Source organism: Vulpes lagopus, chromosome 3 (assembly GCF_018345385.1).
Source record: "Vulpes lagopus strain Blue_001 chromosome 3, ASM1834538v1, whole genome shotgun sequence".
Lineage (NCBI taxonomy): Eukaryota > Metazoa > Chordata > Mammalia > Carnivora > Canidae > Vulpes > Vulpes lagopus.
In genome coordinates this window covers 125,867,962-125,888,910 of record NC_054826.1, presented here as the reverse complement: position 1 = coordinate 125,888,910, position 20,949 = coordinate 125,867,962, and the positions used below count along the sequence as shown (strand labels likewise).

The 20,949-nt window shown below is 49.1% G+C and overlaps 1 protein-coding gene across 1 annotated transcript in view; it reads left to right on the top strand.

The window, feature by feature from the left end:
* The first annotated feature begins 408 nt into the window (after window positions 1-408).
* Window positions 409-20,949, top strand: part of C3H16orf96 (chromosome 3 C16orf96 homolog) — a 38,238-nt gene continuing 17,697 nt past the window's right edge. The window contains exons 1-7 of the mRNA XM_041748536.1: window positions 409-855; window positions 10,439-10,543; window positions 11,892-11,972; window positions 12,135-12,221; window positions 12,392-13,634; window positions 16,508-16,593; window positions 16,903-17,013. Of these exons, the coding sequence (XP_041604470.1) occupies window positions 436-855; window positions 10,439-10,543; window positions 11,892-11,972; window positions 12,135-12,221; window positions 12,392-13,634; window positions 16,508-16,593; window positions 16,903-17,013 (2,133 nt within the window). The 5' untranslated portion in view covers window positions 409-435. The remainder of the gene's footprint in view (window positions 856-10,438; window positions 10,544-11,891; window positions 11,973-12,134; window positions 12,222-12,391; window positions 13,635-16,507; window positions 16,594-16,902; window positions 17,014-20,949) is intronic.

The following is a 20,949-nucleotide window of genomic DNA, read 5'->3' as shown; positions in this document are numbered from 1 at the left end:
AGCTCTTCAGTCTCTTTTCTCTACATCCTCTTTTCTCAAAAGCGAGGCTCTCCTAACTCCAAGAACTCTCTCCTGTCCTGACCCTAGAGGCGAGCTGCTTCCCCATTACCTTTGCCACATGCCTCTTGGAAGGGGTCATCGCTCTGACATAACTGAAGGACCCTTTGTTCAAACACTCAGCAAGTTTTAATTGAGCACCCACCCTGCCCCATGCCAAGCTCCACGCCCACTTGCCCACGTTCTTTGGTGTCCTAGCAACCAGAACCTCTCATCCGAGCTCCGGCCAGGACAGAGGTCATTTTCTCCCTGACTGCCATGATCTGCAGCCTCCCTAGGCCTCTGAGGACCTGTCCACACAGCTTGTGGGTTCTGTGAAGGCCACTGCTTGTCCCCAAGGACTCCCAGAACGCCAGCCCAGCTGACCCTCCCTGCAGGATGAGCTTCTCGCTCACGTTCTCCGAGCTGGTCAACATCGCCATCCCGCAGTGCGGGGTTGTGAACTTCAAGGCGCTGCACCTCCTGCTCCAGGGCATCTTGGAGCACATCCACATGGCTGAGCTCAAGAAAGTCCTCTCAGGAGATGAAGACTTTCTCCAAACCTCGCCTACTGTGTTCATACCCCGGGAAGCAGACGCCCAGCCCATCCTCAAACCCATGAAGAGGCTCAGCAATGTCTTTGACCATGTCGTGAGCCGCATAGACAAGATGGAGAGCCAGCTGGCCACGCTGCAGGACCTGCCTACCACTTCCCAGCTGCTGGAGGGCAGCCAGGGCACAGGCCAGCCCGCTCAGGATCTATGGCACCTGATAAAGCTCCGGAAGATGGTAGAGGGCAATGAAGAAGCCACAGCAAAGGTAAACCACCTGGCCTCCAGAAGCTTCCTGCCCTCTGCTGTCTTCCCAGGCATCTTAGCCCCCATTCCCTTATGCCCCTTGTGATGGGCTCCCCCACCCCCCAAACAGGGGCAGGAATGGGGCTTTGAAGTCAGGCAGAACCAAAGCTCCAAACTTGCATTCTTTGTCAAGTGTTGAGGAAAGAAGCCAGACACAAAAGGCCACATGTGGTATGGTTCCATTGGTATGAAACAGACAACTCCATGGAGACATGAAGCAGACTAATGGTTGCCAGGGCCCGGGGAAGGAGGGGCAGAGGGAAAGTTAACCTAGTTAACTTTAAGATTAAGGGTTTTTTTTAAGATTTTATTTATTCATGAGAGACAGAGAGAGAGAGAGAGAGAGAGGCAGAGACACAGGCAGAGGGAGAAGCAGGCTCCATGAAGGGTGCCTGACGTGGGACTTGATCCCGGGTTTCCAGATCACGCCCTGGGCTGAAGGCGGCACTAAACTGCTGAGCTACCCAGGCTGTCCAACCTAGTGGTTTTGAGGTCTGCTTTTGTGGTGATGAAAAGAAGTTGGAAACACAGACCAAAGTTCACCATTCCCTCATTCCTTTATCTCCTCACTGTCCCCTTCACCCTTGCAACTCTGGTGGGCTCCCTCCCCAGGAAAACAACCACTAGAAGGAGTGCTCATTATGCTCCAGGTGAGCTGGAGGCTTAGCCTCTTTGATCTTCACAGCACCTCTGTGAGACAGGTGAGCAATTGAAGCACTGAAATGTTAACCCACTTGGGGTGATGCAGTGGCAGAAAACGGAGAGCTGGTGCAAACCTGTGCCAAGAAAATCGGAGGAGAGGCATAGGAATGTGGTGTGCTGAGTGTGGTCCACTTACCAACTGGAACGGGTAGGGGGATGATCATGGTTTCCTCCTCCCAGGATTGCCTCGAGATTGATACTAAACAAGATAATGTGTGGGAAGTGCTCAGCACAGAGCTTGGGTATTCTGGTCGTCTAGTCCGTGGTCCCCGTTAATATTATCCAGAGACTTGAACCCTGGAAGATCAGGACCTCAGCAAAGTCGGGCCCCTGGAGCCCTGAGGGACAGGGAGAGGGATCAGTCTGGCCAAGGTGGGCTGAGAGGGAAGGTGGCATGGACCAGTGCTAAATCAAGCACTAAGTGAAGCAGCCAGACACAAAGGACCACGTACTGCAAGCTTCTATTTCTTTTCTTTTTTTTTAAGATTTTATTTATTCATGAGAGAGACAGAGAGAGAGAGAGGGGCAGAGATGCAGGCAGAGGGAGAAGCAGGCTCCATGCAGGGAGCCCGACATGGGACTCAATCCCAGGTCTCCAGGACCACCCTAGGCCAAAGGCGTCGCTAAACCACTGAGCCACCCAGGATGCCCATGCTTCAGTTTCTATGAAACATCCAGAGCAGGCAAATTGGTGGAGATAGAAAGTGGATTAGCGGTTGCCAGGGGCTAGGAGGTGGCGGCAATGGGAGTGCTTGCTGATGGGTACAGCGTTTCTCTTTGGGGTGATGAAAGTGTTTGGAAACTGGATAGTGATAACAGCTGCCAAACGTGTGAATGTACTGAATGCCACTGAATTCTTCGTGTTACCATGCACACGTATGCACGCACAGGCACACACGCACACAAAGCAGAAATTGGCAGAATCGAGTAAAAGAAAAAAAGACACCATCTCACTATACCCTCTACAAGAGACACATTTTAGGGACACCTGTGTGGTTCAGTGGTTGAGCGACTGCCTTTGGTTCAGGTCGTGATCCCGGAGTCCTGGGATCGAGTCCAGCATCAGGTTCCCCACAGGGGCCCTGCTTCTCCCTCTGCCTGTGTCTCTGCCTCTCTGTGTGTGTCTCATCAATAAATAACATCTTTAAAAAAAAAAAAAGACACAACACACACATTCTAGATTCAAAAACAAATAGGTTGAAAGTAAAAGGATGGCAAAAGATATTCCATATAGGCAATAATCAGAAGAGAGCTGGAGAGGCCACAGTGCATGTGTCAGACAAGACTAGACTTTGAGATTTGTTGCTAGAGACAGAGAAGGCTGCATGTGTGGCTCAGTTGAGGTTACGGAGGCCTTGGAGGCTGGAAACGTGGGCACAGTGTCAGAGCAGCCTGCCCCTGGCCTGCCTTGATGGGTGAAGTCTTCCAGAGTGTACAGTACTGAGTGACCCAGCTGGCTTGTGAAGGGGGGCTGGCAGACAGGCTCGGACACGGCTGTGAAGCCCTCAGAGGACTGTTTGTGCACCTAGGATTAGAGAATGTACCCCCCCAACCCTGGCTGAGGTTGCTGGGGGTTACCACAATGACCAGCTCCCTCCCACTACCCCCCCCCAGGGGGTTGCCATGGTAGCTGGCTCTGGGATTGGTACAAACTGCTTAGCTAAGTGTCTGCACCAACTAGCCAGTCAGGCTGGCCAGACCAAATGTCATGTTGACATCCAGGTCACCTCGCCTGCCCTTCCTCTGGGGCTGGTTGGGTTAGAGTCCTCTGCCATCCTTTACAAACCCCTGTCAAGGTGTGAAGGCTCAAAGTGGGGAAAGACTAGCCTGCCAACCCTAGCACTCACCCCTGACAGGGTAATAGTGCCCAGAAAACTAGAGCTGGCAACAAGAGGGCTCTTGAGAGAAGGTTTGAGACACTCCACAGGCATGGTTAGCACACCACCAGATCTGGGGCTGAGATTGCAGCGTCCCTCACCCTCACGGATAATTCTCTGTGGTGAGGACTGTGTTGTGCTCTGTGGGATGTTGGGCAGCATCCGGGCCTCTACTCTCCAGGTGCCAGGGTCCACCCGTAGCGGTGACAACCAAAAGTGTCTGCAGACTTTGCCATATGCCCGCCGGGAGCTAAGTCGCCCCCGTTGAGCGAGGAAAACTAGGTGCCCCTTGAGCGCAGTGTGTACTTGTCCGCCCGCAGCTACCAGGCCCCACCCTCATCCCAACGCCCTCCCTCACCCCAGGCCCCGTCCCCTCCCGAGTCCCGCCCACAGCTCCTAGGCCCCGCCCTCCCCGCCTGAGCCCTTCCCTCATCCCCGGCCCTGCCCCCTCCCGAGTCCCGCCCACAGCTCCCAGGCCCCGCCCTCAACCCCCAGGCCCCGCCACCGAAGCGAGTTTTAGGAAGTGGCCATCTGGAATAAGCTAACGCGCCACAGTGGTCAGGAGCCCAGCCAGATTCTAGAAAGCTGCACCTGGAAGTCCCTGTCTGTCTCCTCGAGACGTCGGTTATCTCCGCTGTGATGAGTCCTGGCCGCTGGCCTCACAGGAGAAAACCAGAGACTGCATCTGCTGTTTGTTTACATTGTTCTGGGGGCACCTGCCTGGCTCGGTCAGTAGAGCATGCGACTCTTGATCTGTGGGTCATGCGTTCAAGCCCCACGTTGGGCAAGGAGCCTACTTAAAAAAAAAAAGTTCTGGCTGACCCTGTTTCCATAAATAAAGCCTCAGTCTCCTGAGGGGGTTGTAACAACCTGTTGTTTTTTCTGACTTCAAAACTCCCTTTCCATTTTATTCTCCAACCAAAAAAACTGCTGTAGATCCTGAAATATTTTTTGATCCTGCATATTAAAATGATTTTAAATTTAAATTAATTTTTGAGAACTTCATAACAAAGCTGAAATGCATGGAAGACACTTTAGGGTTTTAGAGACTGGAGTCAAGGTTGCTCCAATAATGGTAATGAACTTTCTGTGTTGCAGCACGTCTTCACCGTGCTGCCGAGTGCCAAGTGCAGTTGCCTTCCTGTTCCCTGGGAGGAAATGGTGCTAGCATTCCCATTTCCCAAAGCTCTGGGGCTCCTGCCACGTAGACCACTCTCCCCAGGCACCCGAGGGGGAAGGTGCCTTGGACCTCCTTATCCACCCCCTACAAACTTCTGTAAGTGCTGGGTCCCCATCCCGAGCCTATATCCCTGAAGCTCCTTCAGAGAGACAGACAGTCAGGGCAAGCCCCCACTGCTGGTGCCTGCACAGGATCCAGACATCTTGGGATTCATTTCTGGGATGGCAGATTCCAGGACTCTCTTCCTCTGAACTTGGCTCCATCCAAGCCCTGCTTGCAGGCTGGGGGCCCATGTGGATATTACCCACTTAGTCTCCCACCAGCGTGGTCCAGACCTTGACCCTTCTTCCTCCCTAGGCCTGGAGCTCAGGGCATGTCCCCAAGCTTATGTTTGGCAGACTGGGTCTGGGAAGGGAAACCATTAACTGTGCATCTTAGGAGAGTGTTCCCCAGTGAGAAAATGGTCTCTCTGTTCTGTGTGCATACATTACCCAAGGAGCAGTCTGCCTGTAAGGTTTCCTCTCTTTTTTTGAGTTTGCCCTGGACTACCTGTGTATATGTGTGTGTGTTGGGGAAGTCACTCTTTTTTTTTAAAGGTTTATTTATTTATTTATTCATTCATTCATTCATTATAGACATGGGGGGGCGGTGCAGAGACACAGGCAGAGGAATAAGCAGACTCTATGCAGGGAGCCCGACGTGGGACTCGATCCCGGGACTCCAGGATCGCACCCTGGGCCAAAGACAGGCACTAAACCGCTGAGCCACCCAGGTATCCCCTTGGGAAGTCATTCCTACTCAGGTAACTTGGTCCTGTGGTTGCCCCCAGTGAGATGGGGGAGAGGGAAACATCTGTGCACAGGTGAAGGATCTGGACTTCACAGATTTCCCCAAAAGCGTTTTCCATCTACAACAGATAAGGACTTATAAAACCCTTCCCATAAATACCATTACCACTCCCAACAAAACTAACAACTCCCAAATACCCATCCAATAGACTGTGTTGAACTTCCCCCAATTTTTCCTTTTTTTTTTTTTATTTTTTTATTTTTTTTTTATTTTTTAATTTTATTTATTTATGATAGGCACACAGTGAGAGAGAGAGAAGCAGAGACATAGGCAGAGGGAGAAGCAGGCCCCATGCACCGGGAGCCCGACGTGGGATTCGATCCCGGGTCTCCAGGATCGCGCCCCGGGCCAAAGGCAGGCGCCAAACCGCTGCGCCACCCAGGGATCCCCCCCAATTTTTCCTAAAACAAAAATGAGATATTTTACAGCTTGTTTAGATATATTCATACATATGTTCACGTGCATACGAGAATATTCATCCATTTAAATGGATGGATCTTCTTGCTCTTCCCCTTCTCATGCTCTGTGTGTATGTGTCAAATAAATAAATAAACAAATCTTTTTTTTTTTTAATTTTTATTTATTTATGATAGGAACACAGTGAGAGAGAGAGAGAGAGGCAGAGACACAGGCAGAGGGAGAAGCAGGCTCCATGCACCGGGAGCCTGATGTGGGATTCAATCCCGGATCTCCAGGATCGCGCCCTGGGCCAAAGGCAGGCGCCAAACCGCTGCGCCACCCAGGGATCCCTAAATAAACAAATCTTAAAAAAAATAAAATCCCTGAACTATATGCTTTATCTATCTATCTATCTATCTATCTATCTATCTATCTATCTATTTATTTAAGTAGGCTCCATGTCTAACGTGAATTCATGACCCTGAGGTGAGTCATATGCTCTACAGACTGAATCAGCCAGGTGCCCCTGAACTGTACACTTTATTTTTTTCTTAAGATTTTATTTATTTATTTGATAGAACACAAGCAGGGGAAGCCTGGGAGGCAGAGAGAGAGGGAGTAGCCTGACCCAGCTTGGACCTGAGCTAAAGGCAGTTGCTTAACCAATTGAGCTACCCAGGTGCCCTAGTTCAGGGATTTTAGTGTAGTCACAGAGTTCTGTAACTATTACAGTCAAGTTTAGGACATTTTCAACAGCCATCCCAAACCCCTTAACCATTAGCTATCATTCTCCTTTCTGTTCCTCCTTGAACCCCACTCTTGCACTTACCATGATATCTTTTTTTTTTTACCATGATATCTTTAAGGATAATCCATGCTGTCACATGTATCAGTACTTTATTCTTTTCATTGCCAAATGCTATTTCCCTGGATGGATAGACGACTCTTGTTTATCAGTTGGTGAACATATGGCTGTTTCCGCCTGTAGACTCCTAGCCACTATGAACAATGGGATATGCATTTTCCTGTGGACGTATGTTTTCGTGTCTCTTGGGCGTATACCTCAAGGAGGAATTGCTGGATCGTGTGATAACTCTATGTTTCAGGTTTGAGGAACTGCCAGGGTGTTTTCCACAGCATTTTATGTTCCCACTATAGTGCAGTGTGTGAGACCTCCAATTTCTCTACCTCCTTACCAACAATTCTTAGTTTTTATCTCTTTGATTCTAGCCAAAGGGTATGGGTATGAAGTCTACCTTATTGTGGTTTTGATTTGCATTTTCCTGGTGACTAATCGTGTTGAGCACCTTTTCATGTGCCTAGAGTAATGTCTGTTCAGATTATTTGCCCCATTTTAATTGGGTTGTCTTTTTATTATTGAGTTGTAAGAGTTAATTATATATGGGGCAACTGGATGGCTCAGTCTGTTGAGTCTTGGTTTTGGCTCAGGTCATGATCTCAGGGTCCTGGGCTTGAGTCCCGTGTCAGACTCCATGCTCAGTGGGGAGTCTGCTTGAGGATTCTCTCTTCCTCTGCCCTTTTCCCTGCTCATGTGCACATTCTCACTTTCTCTCTCTCAAATAAATCTTTACAATAAGAGACTAATTTATAGTCTGGATATATGATGCCAGGTATGTGATTTGTAAATATTTCTATCATTGTGAGTTGTCTTTTCACGTTATTGACGGTATCCTTTGATATGCAAAGTTTTAAATTTTGCTGAAGTACAATGTTTACATCTTTCATTTGTCACTTTTTTTTCTTTTTTTTTTTTGGTGTGGTATGCTTTTGATGGCATACCTAAGAAACCATTGCCTGACCAAGGTCATGAATATTTACCCCTATGTTTCCTTCTACAACATACGAGTAAATGGCTTATAGTTTCAACTCCTGCACTTTCTCTCTCTCTCTCTCTCTCTCTCTCTCTCTCTCAAATGAATAAATAAAAATATTTAAAAACCTTTGACTCTAAAAAAGAATATGCCAGACCATATTTGCCCAAAGTCCTCCAATACTTTCCCTTTTATTAATTTTGATAATTTTGAATACCAAAATTATCGCAGTGACCATGTCTTACATTTAGGTCTAATAGCCATTTTCGGGCAGCCCCAGTGGCGCAGCAGTTTAGCGCGGCCTGCAGCCCAGGGCGTGTTCCTGGAGACCCTGGATCGAGTCCCATGCTGGGCTCCCTGCATGGAGCCTGCTTCTCCCTCTGCCTGTCTCTGCCTCTCTCTCTCTGTCTCTATGAATAAATAAATGAAATCTTAAAAAAAAAAAAAAAAGAGCCATTTTCATTTAGTTTTTTTATAGGGTGTGAGGTAGGAGTCCAACTTCATTCATGTGGTTATCCAGCTGCTCAGTACCATTTGTTAAAGACAACTCTTCCCCTATTAATTTGTTTTGGTACTTTTATTGAAAATAAACTGACTGTAGACATGAGTGTCTATTTCTGGACTTTCAGTTCTCTAAAAAATAATGTGCAAATCCATTTTTGTGCTGATCTTCTATTTTATTTATCTTCTATTTTATTTATTATTGAAAATGAAACATTGAAGTCTCCAACTATTCTTGTTGAATTGCCTATTTCTTTTAGTTATGTCCACTTTTGCTTCATATATTTTGGGGTTATGTTGTTAGGTGCATATGTGTTTATAATTATTGTGTCTTCCTGATGGATTGACAATCTTATTATTATAAATTTCTCTCTCTGTCTCTAGTAATAATTTTTGTCTTGGAGTCTATTTTATCCAGTATTAGTCTGATAGCCATTCCAATTCAGTTTTTTTTTTTAAGATTTTATTTATTTATTTGAGAGAGTATGAGTGGGTAGGGCAGAGGGAGAGAGAAAACCAGACTCCCTGGTGAGCAGGGATCCTGACATGGGGCTCAATCCCAGAATGCTGAGATCATGACCTGAGCCAAAGGCAGATGCTTAACCCATTGAGCTACCCAGGTGCCCCTCCAGTATTCCCCTCTTTAAAAAAAAAATAAAGATCTTATTTATTTACTCATGAAAAACACAGAGAGAAGCAGGGACATAGGGAGAGGGAGAAGCAGACTCCCCATGAGGAGCCCAATGAGGGACTCTATTCTGGGACTCCAGGACCACAACCTGAGCCAAAGGCAGATGCTCCACCACTGAGCCACCCAGGTGCCCCCTCTTCAGTTCCCTTTTGATGACTGCTTGCAAGGTATATCTTTTACTATCCTTTTGTTTTTGACCTATTTCTATTTTTGACTATATATTGTATCTTTTGTAGACAGCACGAGGTTGGATCATGTTTTCTTATCCATTTTGCTAGTGTCTGCCTTTTAACTGAAAGCTTAATCCATTTACATGTAATATAATTACTGATAAGAAGGACTTCTGTCATTTTGCTGTTTTTTACTTCTTGAGGAGGTAGTGTACATTTTTAAAAATATAAATTCAGGGACGCCTAGGTGGCTCAACAGTAGAGCGTCTGCCTTTGGTTCAGGTCATAATCCTGGAGTCCCAGGATCGAGTTCCGTATCAGGCTTCCTGCATGGAGCCTGCTTCTCCCCTGCCTATGTCTCTGCCTCTCTCTCTCTCTCTCTCTCTCATGAATAAATAAATAAGCCTTTAAAAAATAAAGTATAATATAAAATTTTTTTTTAATTTTATTTATTTATGATAGGCACACAGTGAGAGAGAGAGAAGCAGAGACATAGGCAGAGGGAGAAGCAGGCTCCATGCACCGGGAGCCCGACATGGGATTCGATCCCGGGTCTCCAGGATCGCGCCCCGGGCCAAAGGCAGGCGCCAAACCGCTGCGCCACCCAGGGATCCCTAAAGTATAATATAAATCCAGTTAATTAACACATAATGTATTATTGGTTTCAGAGATAGAGGTCTTTATTATTATAATACCCCATTCTTATTACATCATGTGCCCTCCTTAATGTCCATCATCCAGTCACCCCATCCTTCATCACCCTGCTACTGTTTGTTATTTTTGTTAGCTGAATGCCTAACTATGCACTGGTCCCTTCATATACATCATTCACATTTTGTATACTCATTTTATGATTAAGGAATCTAAAGCCTGGAAGATGCAATAACAATCCTAGTCAGTGGTGGAGCTGAGGTGTGAGCCATCAGCTCATTGGCTCTTGTCTGGAGATTTCCTCGCTGGTCTTCTGGCCTCTTCCCTTACCCTCCCAGGGCCAATCTACATGTGCAGCCAGGGGGACCTTTTATACATGTAACTGATCATAGCCCCCTTGCTGATGTTCCAGTGACTCTCTTTGGAAGTCCTGAGACGCTTCATAATGAACTACTCCTGGTTAGTGAATACGTTCAGATACAGGGTTGCCTCCTTCCCACCCAGGCCACCTGAGAGCTCAGCACTGTTGACTTTGGTGTCATTTGCTGGCCTCTGAGTATGTTCCAGTCTAGGCCTTGGTAGAACCAAGAGGACCTCTTGGACCATAGCCACCACCAGAGAGTTTCTGCACTTGACATACCTTTTCCTTTAGCCACACCCAACTTCACATTTTCCCCTCTTCTTCTCCTTTAGTCCATGAAGACTCTGCAGGATTTGCTTACTGACATTTATGCCCTCAAGATCACTACTGAAACTCTCAGAAAGGATGTGGACAAACTGAAGGAAATATTTGACAAGGTAGACCCACTCTAGCATCCTCTGTGCTGGTCATACTGCTTGGACCTTAGATGGTTGGGGTGACAGGGTACATATAGGGAGCCTGTTCTTAGTAAGAGAACACAGCTATGAGAGCAAAAAAAGGGGTTTGACATTGCACAGCGACTTGGTCCATCCCAACCATCTCTCCATGGCTTCCACCATGCTTTTCACCCTTCTGTATTAGGACATCATTTGTAAGTGACAGAAACCTTGTTTATCCTGGCTTAGAAAAGTGAGAGAGTTTAGTGTCTCGTTTACTAAAATGTCCATGGTTGCCTTCAGGTACAACCAGATCTAGGTGCTCATACTGCATCAATCTCTCTCAATGATGTTTTCCTGTGGGTTGGCTTTATTCTCAGGCTGGTACTCCCTAAGACTCCAGGCTCACATTCCACCAACTTAGCAGAAAGAGAACAGCTTTTCCTATTCTATGCAGCTCTGTTCACACTGAAAAGAGCAATAAACCTAGCCCAGGCATACAGTCTATCTCCCTTTGTAGTCACCAGGACATCAACCCAGGTGCATAATCACTCTTTATCATGATGTGGAAGTACACAGAATCCCTGAAGCATGAGTTCACAGTGGGTGAGTCAGAGCTAGGCTCAGAGGCTGGTATTAAGGCTGAGGTTTTACAGCTTGCCTCCAGATTGTGTGGTTTAGGGTATCATCCCCAATCCACAGTCAGTGTAGGCATTTGATTGTCATGGTAACTGTGAGAACTCAGTCTGGGTAGCTACCATCTGAGAAGAAAGGACATCACAAAACACTAAAAAGATTCCTTCAACAAATATGTCGGAGAAAAAAAAATGCCCCTCAATCTACCTCTTAGTCTTTTTTCTTCTTCTTTTTTTAAAAGATTTTTTTTGACACAGAGAATGAGAGAGCACAAGCAGAGGGAGAGGAAGAAGCAGGCTCCCTATTGAGCAGGGAGTCCAACGTGGGGCTCAATCCCAGGACCCTGGGATCATGACCTGAGCTGAAGGCAGACACTTAACCAACTGAGCCACCCAGGCGCCCCCCTCTTAGAGATTCTTTTTTTTTTTTTCCTAGAGATTCTTAATGTATTTTTGCCCATTAAAGGCTCTGAGAAGTCCTGCAGTATCAAAGCCCATTGAATACTTTTTAAGCCTAGCATTTTCCAGACTTATTTTCCCAGGGAACCCTCTTCTACTCCTTTCCCACTCACTGAGAAACACTTGCTTTGGAATTGGTTCTTCCTTCTCTAACTTAGTCACCTAGAGCTAAGTCCTTGTCTTTGAGCTGTGGGAGAAGCAGGGCCAGGATCAGAACTTACACCCCTGGCCCATGGCCTCGGCTTATTTGACAGATGAACCCAGAAAGAGTAAATGATTTGGCCGAAGATCTGAAAGGACAGAACAGGAAGGTGACTGCGCTGCAGCGGGATGTGGTGAGAGCCTTGGCTTCCCTTCCCAGTCCCCTGACCTCCAGGCTGGGGGTGCTGGGGGCAGGGAGGAGTAAGAAGGAGAACATAATCTAGAAAGGCAAGTGTGGACAAGGAACCACCCAAGGGCATTGCCCCTCACTCCCAAACTCTCTCCTGCCCCCCAAGGTTTCTCTCCAGAGCAAAATCCTCACCATCCCCAAAGCCGAGGACATGGTACTCTGGAGCGGCCTCCATGAGGCCATGTTCACCCCCGTGAGTGAAGGAGGAATGAGGGGGTGGGGGGGCAGCAGCAGAGGTCCGGGGAAGGCAGGGTGGGGGAGCAGGCAGGTGCCCACTGAGCTGGCCTGGAGCAGCCCTGGCCAGCCTCACCCCCTTTTCCTCAGGGGACTTCTGCAAGGGGACCTAGTCTATCACAGTTTGAGGATTCGGAGCTGTGGAAGTTTGCAGAGCGGCTCCCAGACACCGAGCAGCCCCAGACCCCTAGCAGCTCCCTGGAAGCTGCTGGTCATGTCCAGATCTCAGAGGCCATCCTGCAGCCCAGGTTACTGGAGACCGTCTGGCATTATGAGGTCCCAGAGCAGCTGGAGGAGGAGGAATCTGCCCAAGCTGTTCTACTCGGGGCTGAGGGGCCAGGGCAGCCTCAGGGGCTGGAGCCCGGGTCTGTGTCCACGCGGCGGCCGTGGCCTGAGTCTGTTCCTGCGCTGGGGCCTGTGCTGGGGCCCAGCCTGACACCTGGGTTCACTCTACCACCTTGGCCTGCCCTTGGAACTGGACCTGCCCCTGGGTCTGGGCCTGGCCCTGCTCCTTGGCCTGCCTCTGGGCCTGCACCTGCCCCAGAGCTTCAGCCTATACCACCAAGAAGCTGGCCTCCTCCCAGAAGCTTGTCCAGGGGTAGCGCTTGGCCCTTCTGGGGCTTAGGCTCCTTGCAGCCTGGCCCGGGCCCATCAGGCCCCCTGCCTGCAAAGTCCCAGGTCTTCAGAGCTCCACCACCTGCCACAGAGTTTGGCTCAGCGTGGCCCCGTTCACTGTGGCCACAGTCTGGCCAGGCAGAGATGAACCTGCTCCCAGCCGTCTTAGAAAATGAGGAAGAATTTTTATCTCATGACATGCCAGTCCCTCAGGACAGGGCCCCCAGGGCTGAGGCCCCCAACGGAGCACCTGCTAAAACTCCCTGGACTGCCCTCCAGCGGTTGAAGACCACTGCTGGCATGGCAGCTGCCGCTGCCACTGCCTATGCAGCCACTGCCACCTCAGCAGCCCGGAAAGCCGAGGCTGTTGCCAAGGCCATCATGGATGCCCCTGCCACCAAGTTGGCCACTGTAGCAACGGCCGCGGCTGCCTCGGGGCCCTTAGGGGTCTTGGCAGACATCCTGGGTGCAGGCTCTTCCCGTGGAGCCTTCTCTTTCAGTGAGGATACAGAGATAGAAGACTTGCAGGTGTTCGAAGACGACCTCTCTTCCCGGTATGTTGCTGCTGGCCTCCCTCCCGAAAGCACCCTGTCCCAGGCCATGCTGGCCGCCCAAAAGGCCTTGACCCCTGAAGACAAGAAGACGGCCGTCAGGTACTCCATGGGCCACATAGCCCAGATGCCCCTGAGACACGACTCCCTCAAAGAAGAGTTTGCCCAGCTGTCGTCCAACCTCCAACAGCGCCTGACTTATCTAGGTAGGTCCAGCCTGGCTCAGGCCCTCCCTGCAGCCTCCAAGTCCCTTGTCTCCATTTAGCTCCCTCAACAAAACCTGTATTAACCATTAGACATTCATTCCTCTGGCCTCCACATTAGTCTCTCGCTAGTCTATTCTTTTACAATGAGTGTTACAGCGAGGGCTTCTCACAGAGGAGAGGGGGTGGTTAGGGGGTTAGGGCCTAAAGTTGGCACTGAAGAAGGAAGATTGCATGTCAAAATTACCTTGGAAAACTCTCGGGCAGCCCTGGTGGCTCAGCGGTTTAGCGCCGCCTTCAGGCCCAGGGCCTGATCCTGGAGACCCGGGATGGAGTCCCACATCAGGACCCCTGCATGGAGCCTGCTTCTCCGTCTGCCTGTGTCTCTGCCTCTCTCTCTCTCTCTGTGTCTCATGAATGAATGGATAAATCTTAAAAAATAAAAAGAAAAAAGGAAAACTCTCTTTCCCCAGCCTGTACAACACAGCACTGCTGTACAGTGTTTCGGTAAGTCTGGTTCTGCCAGAATGTCCCACGGCTCTAGACAGACCCCAAAGTGGTCAGTTTGGGATTAGGAGCAACTGCCTGGCAAACACGTGCATCCTTAAAGACCACAGAAGCTTTCTGGGTGGCAGCAGAACAAGTAGATTTATGCTCCCATTTTATGCCCATGATGGGCAAATGCTTGCTGAGGGGAGTGGAGGGCAGGATAGCCTAGTCTAGTAGTCCTCAACCCTGTGCTCCCCTCGGCATCCTGTCCGCAGAGGGCTGGGGAAAACACAGACTGCAGGGACCCCAGCCCAGAGTTTCTGACTTGGTCGGTCTGGGCAGGGCCCAAGAATTTGCATCTCTTTCTCATTCCAGCAGCTGGCCCAAGGGGACCCACTGTGAGACCCGTTGCCCTACACTGTTTGCATCATTATCTTGCTTTTTTTGCTCTCTGCCCAGCACAGGGGTTGGATTAAGTCAAATCCCTATGTGGAGGTACCCCTAATTGGCAGTGCTGTTCTACACATTGTGAAAAGAAATAGTAGGATTTCAGCCAGCTTAGATAAACCATCTATGAGGACTGGTGTGCAGCTAAGCATATGAGAGAAATGGGTGCCTGGGGGGCTCCATCAGTGAAGCATCTGCCTTCGGCTCAGGTCATGATCCTGGGGTCCTGGTATTGAGTCCTGTGTCAGACTCCCTGCTCAGCGGGGAGCTTGCTTCTCCCTCTGCCTCTCTCTCTCACTTTCTCTCAAATAAATAAGTAAAATCTTTGAAAAAAAATTTTTAAGCAGGGAAACTTAATTTTGATATTTTATTTAACCCAATATATTCAAAATAGTATGATTTCAATATGTGATAAAAAAAAATTGAGATGTTTTATGTTCCTATCTCCTTACTAAGCTTTCCATTTCCAACATGCACTTCACACTTAGAGCATATCTGCACTGGAACTCACCCCATGTCAAGTACCCAACAGCCACATGTACCTCCTAGTTACCCTATTAGATACCGCAGGTCTAGGAAGGCCTTTCTGGAATTTACTCCCTTCTCAGAAAAGGCTCTTAAGCTAGAGGTGACTGGGTGGCTCAGTCAGTGGAGCATATGACTCTTGATCTCAGCATTGTCAGCTTGAGCCCCATGTTGGGAATAGAGAATACTTGAAAAAGAAAAAAGGTCCTGAATGAAACTACAAAGCACTTTATTTATGAGAGTATATGGAGTGCATTATCTCATCACAAGATAGAAAGAGGTTTTTAACAAAGAAGGAGAGGGGTTAAAAAAAAAAAAGTAACCTATATCAAGTTCCAGACAAGAAGTTAAAAGCTAATGTACAGGACACACCTAGGAAGGTATGAGAAATCAGAGCCAAGATATGTTTACAAACTTCTTAACAAAAATGGCAGCTTGTCAGAAGTAGAATTTGGGCCATTATGGTTTCACATTTTAAATGTAAATTTATTATTATTAATAATAATAATAATAATAATAATAATAATAAATTTAAATTTATTACTTTCATATTCTTTTTTAAGATTTTATTTATTTATTTATTTATTTATTTGAGAGAGAGAGAGAGCGCGTGCATGCATAAGCAAGGATGAGGGGCAGAGGGAAAAGGAGAGAGAATCTTCAGGAGACTCCCCATTGAGGGTGGAGCCTAGTAGGGGGCTCGATCCCACAACCCTGAGATCATGACCTGAGCTGAAATCAAGAGTCAGATGCTTAATTGACTGAGGCACCCAGGTACCCCTCCTTTTTTGAAAGATTTTTAAGGATTTTATTTATTTATTCATGAGAGACACACAGAGAGAGACAGAGACACAGGCAGAGGGAGAAGCAGGCTCCTCTCAGGGAGCTTGATGCAGAACTCAATCCCAGGATCCCTACCAAAGGCAGAGTATCAACCACTGAGCCACCAGAGGCCCCTTTTTATTCTTTCTTTCTTTCTTTCTTTCTTTCTTTCTTTCTTTCTTTCTTTCTTTCTTTTTCTTTCTTCTTTTTCTTTTTAAGAACGCAGCTGCTAGAAAATTTTATTTTATTTTATTTTATTTTTAATTTTTACTTATGATAGTCACACAGAGAGAGAGAGAGAGGCAGAGACACAGGCAGAGGGAGAAGCAGGCTCCATGCACCGGGAGCCCGACGTGGGATTCGATTCCGGGTCTCCAGGATCGCGCCCTGGGCCAAAGGCAGGCGCCAAACCACTGCGCCACCCAGGGATCCCTGCTAGAAAATTTTAAATGACAGAAAAGGCCACCCAGACTCAGTCTCTTGTTGCTGGACAGCACCAAGTCAGATGACTTATTTCAGAAGCAAGTGGAGGTCTAGATGGAGCATCTTTCCCTGTCCTTGCCGTCAACAGCTACCCCCTCCTTTGCTTTCAGCTAATTTGGGAGCCTCTTCCAAGCTTGGGACGACAGTGGACACACTACAGGAAAAGATTGGGAGCCTCCAGAGATCCAGAATGAAGGTCAGTGCCACCGGCAGAAGGAGCTTCTGAGATGGTGGCTTGAGTCAATGTCAGAGTCCCTGACCCAGGACAGTATTTGTTGTGTAGCTGAAAGGTAGCCCATGGGAGTGAGTGGGGCCAAGGAGGCAGACCTCGCAGGTGCAGGGGTCCCAGTGGGTCATGCGCGTGTGGTTCCCCCTGGCAAGGGTTGTAGGGGGCCACCCATGGGGCATATTGGAGAGGTGCCGGCCTGGTATGCTCATCAAGCCCCTTAATTGCTTTTGTGACCTTAGAAGCTGAGGCTTTTGTGTCTGTGTCTCCCCTTTTTAGGAAGAGGAACTCGAGAGAATCTGGGGCCACCAAATAGAGATAATAAAGGATCACCACCTCGTGCTGGACAGGGCAGTGGAAAAGCTCCAGATTCGCCTAGATGACTTAAAGGTCTGGGGGTTTCAGTAGCCAACTGGGGGGAGGATTCATCACTTGGACATTTGGACCCTTCCCAAAAGTTTCACATAGAAGGGGGGAACCAGGGACAGTGCACTGGTATTTTACTTTGTGTGAATTCCACTTCAGTTAAAACAAACAAATCCCACCCCCACCCCCCACCCCCAAACATATAAATGAGGGCTTGAGCAACGTCTGTGTTGTGGATGGTGGGGTTACCCGCCCCCAGAAGGGTGCCTGGCTCAGAACAAACGGCTCAAAATGTGCTGGATGAATCAGTGAATGAATACAAAGATTTCTTGCACCAAGTGTTAGGTTTATAACGTTTTCCCTTAAACCCAGCTCGTTTGTGAGTTCTCAGCATCGGGGCAGGGGTGGAGGAGCGTCTTTCCGGAATGGCAGATTTGCTGACACCACAATTGTGCAGACACAGAGTGCCTAGCTGGGGCTCACTCGCCGACACCTTCTCCCATGGGCCCAGAGGGTCTGAGACCCAGCTGGCCTGATGGTCCTCAGGACCAATCCGGTCTGTGCCTTGTCTCAGAGGCATACCCACTTGGAGGACGACTCAGGGTCATGCCCAGCAGGAGGACATGAACTTCCCCCAGAGCATAAGACACAAAACTCCAAGCAGATTCATTGCAGATGGTTCCCATGGGGACTTCTGATTCCAAGTCAGGGGGCTTGGTGGGATGCTTTAGGATGAAGGAGACACAGGGGGAAGGTCTATCTCCCCCTCCAGAGACTGTCACACAGAGGCATCAGGCTAGGACACAGACATGGCAACGTGGCGGGGAAAGGTCTCCTGAAAAGGGAACCAGTTCCCAGCCTGAGCAAGGATGGAGTGTGTGGGCAGAGGGTGGCGGGCTTGCCAGCTCAGGCCTTTGTGAATGCTGAGATCAGGAATTGCCTTGTCTGAGGCCAGCTCTGGGCCCTCGCTGTCACTGCCCTGCGGGGGGACAAGTACCTTCCCCCACGGAGACTGGAGCCTGCACACCAGGCACGTGTGATGTGTGCCCAGCCCGGGGGGGGGGGGGGGGTAGCGAGGGGGCGGGCGGTGTTGCTGGGCGTCTGCCTCCAAGTAGCGTTGTTTGTCGAGGGAAACTGCAAGTCAGCCTTTGGGCTTCCTGCCCCTGTGCCGAGGGGAAGTTGTTGCTTATAAAAGTTAACCCTGGAAAGACCTGGGGCAGGGTTTCGTATACAGCATGTGCTCCATTAAATATTTCTCAAGTGAATGCAAGCCACAGGAAGCCAGCAGCCCTGTGGAGCCCTGCCTGGAGAAATGGGGGAGGACAGGTACATCTGCCGCGGTTCTCACCCGCAACATCTGGAGCAGGGAAGAAACGGGGCTGCTACGGCTTTCCCTGTATGTCCGCGAGAAATATCAGGAACATAGCAGGTAGCACAAGAAATCCTCTTACCCACCCACTGAGCCAGTGCTACCAGCCTCCACTTTGCGCCAGGCACTCTGCTAGTGGCTGGCGATGTCACAGTCAGCAAGCCTGACCCTCCAGGCCCTTTCATGCATGCGTGTGTGTGTGTGTGTGTGTGTGTGTGTGTGTGTTTGCGTGTGTGTGTGCAGGGGGCAGTGGTGGCATTGGTTTGTTTTTAAGCAGAGTGTAAAGTACACACAGTAAAATGCCCAAGTCTTAAGCCTAAGAGCTGATTGTGCAGCCACGCTGCCACCATCCAGTCAAGACGAAGTGCCTCCATCCCCTTGGCGCACTTCTCGCAGACCTTCCCTACTGAGAGCCCAGCGAGAAAATAAGTTGGGGGGAGAACACTTTCTTGTGGACTTTATGGAAAACAGGAGTTGCCTTTTGCAAGTGGACAAGGGTCTTCTACAAGCCAGAGGCTCCATTCCCAAACCACTCTTGGGACAAGCTGTGACACTCAGAGTTTTGTCTGGGTGTGGGAGGACACCGATGGGGTGGCCAGGGGGTATGGAGTGCTAACTCTGCCAGAATTAGCCAGAAGACACCACTTCTCATCCCTCCACGTTGTGGGAGAGGAGGGGGATCGGTGCCATGGGAAAGAGCAGGGAACAGATCCAGGCAAAGAAGCTTACCGAGCTCGCCCGGTTGGCGGGTGGCACGGTGTTGGGTTTAAGAGCACTGGCATTGGGTTAGATGGGCCTGGGTTTGAACCCCAGTTCTGCCACTGGGTGTATTTGCTTCCTGTGGCTAACATAAGAAATTATTGCAGATTATTGCAAACTGCTTAAAGCACTAGGGACCTGTTCCCTCACTATTCTGGAGGCCAAAAGCCTGAAATCATTGTTGGCAGGGCATTGCTCCGACTGAAGTCTCCAGGGGAGGGTTCTTGCCTCTTCCAGTTTCTGGTGGCTCCAGGCATTCCTTGGCTTGTGGCCGCATTGCTCCAGTCTCTGCTTCCGTGGTCACATGTACTCTTCCCTCTGAGTCTGTCTTCACATCGCCTCCTAACAAGGACACCAGTCAGTGGATTTAGGGTCTGCCCTGATCCCGTACAGCCTCATCATAACTAATAATCTGCAAAGACCCTGTTTCCAAATAAGGCCACATTCACAGGTTCTGGGCAGGCGTGAATCTTGGGGAAGACATGTAATCAACGCAGTGCTCATAACCCTAGCAATAGAAGTTAGAAGTTCCCAGGGACACCTGGGTGGCTCAGTGGTTGAGTGTCAGCCTTTAGGTCAGGCCTGTGGTCCTGGGGTCCTGGGATCGAGCCCTGCTTCTCCCTCTGCCTGTGTCTCTGCCTCTCTCTGTGTGTCCCTTATGAATAAATAAATAAAGTCTTTTTAAAAAGAGAAGTTAGAAGTTCCCAGATAATTACTCCCCTTTATTTCTAGATTTTAACTAGAAGGAGCCAAGTGGAGATCTGAGTATTAATGTTGGGCCTGGGACTCCAAAAGGTCATGGATTCCTGCTGACATGGGGTTGGAGGAAGTAACTTGACTTGAGCCACAACAGGGCCTTCCTTCCATACCTCCACTTCCCATTGTAGACCTTGGGACCCATCTCCGGGCAAGGTGGATGTGATGGTATTTGCCATTTATTAGAATTAGGTTCAACTTCAGATCACATAAACTGACTTAAGCACGGGTTAAGTGTATTTCCATTTCGCATTCAAGAAACTCAGAGATGGTTGGTCCAGAGCTGGTATGGAGCTCTGTGGTGTGTGATTTCCATTCTCAAGCTCACCTCAAGGTACAACATGGTTGCGGGCACTCCAGTCATTACCTCTGCATTCAAGCCAGCAGCAAAGAGGACATACTTCATTAAGTATTTCTTTTTTTCCCTACCTACTTCCTATCCACTTCCATTTACACCCCCATTATCATACTGAGCTGTAAGGGAGGATGTGAGATGAATTTATGATTCTGGGCTGCCAGGTACCAGCTAAAAGTTTGGGGGCTCTCTTTCCTAAGGGTGAGAGGGAAGCCAGATATGAAGGGAGAAGCAGAAGCCTGTTTCTAGCTTTGGAGGAAACCTGGCCCCACCCTCTGGGGACATTGCTCAGAAGGTGTAAGGCTCTGAGGCTCTTCCCAAGGCAGGTGAGCTGCTGCTGCTGTCACAGCGAGGGCCCAGGAGGTGGAGAGCAGGCACTCTACGGAGTGAAGGGGATGGGAAATACGCCAGCGCGCAGTGTAGGTGGCATATAAGTGCTTGGAAGATAAACAGACTCCAGTTCTCACCAGGACCCCATTACAGATCAGAAGAGCTGTACTTGCCTTAAACATCCAGGGAACCAAAGTGTTAATGTTGGTTTGTGTTTTCTTTCCTTGGATCTGCCTCCCTGTACAGCCAAGTCCTTGTGACGCCATGTCCTCCGGAACAGCTTGTCCCAAGGCTCATGTTCCTTCCCTTTGGATCTGGGCACCTGGAGGCCACACCTTCTGACGTGCCCACCCTCCCTGCTATCCACCTGGCCCCGTCGTCCCTCCCTGGC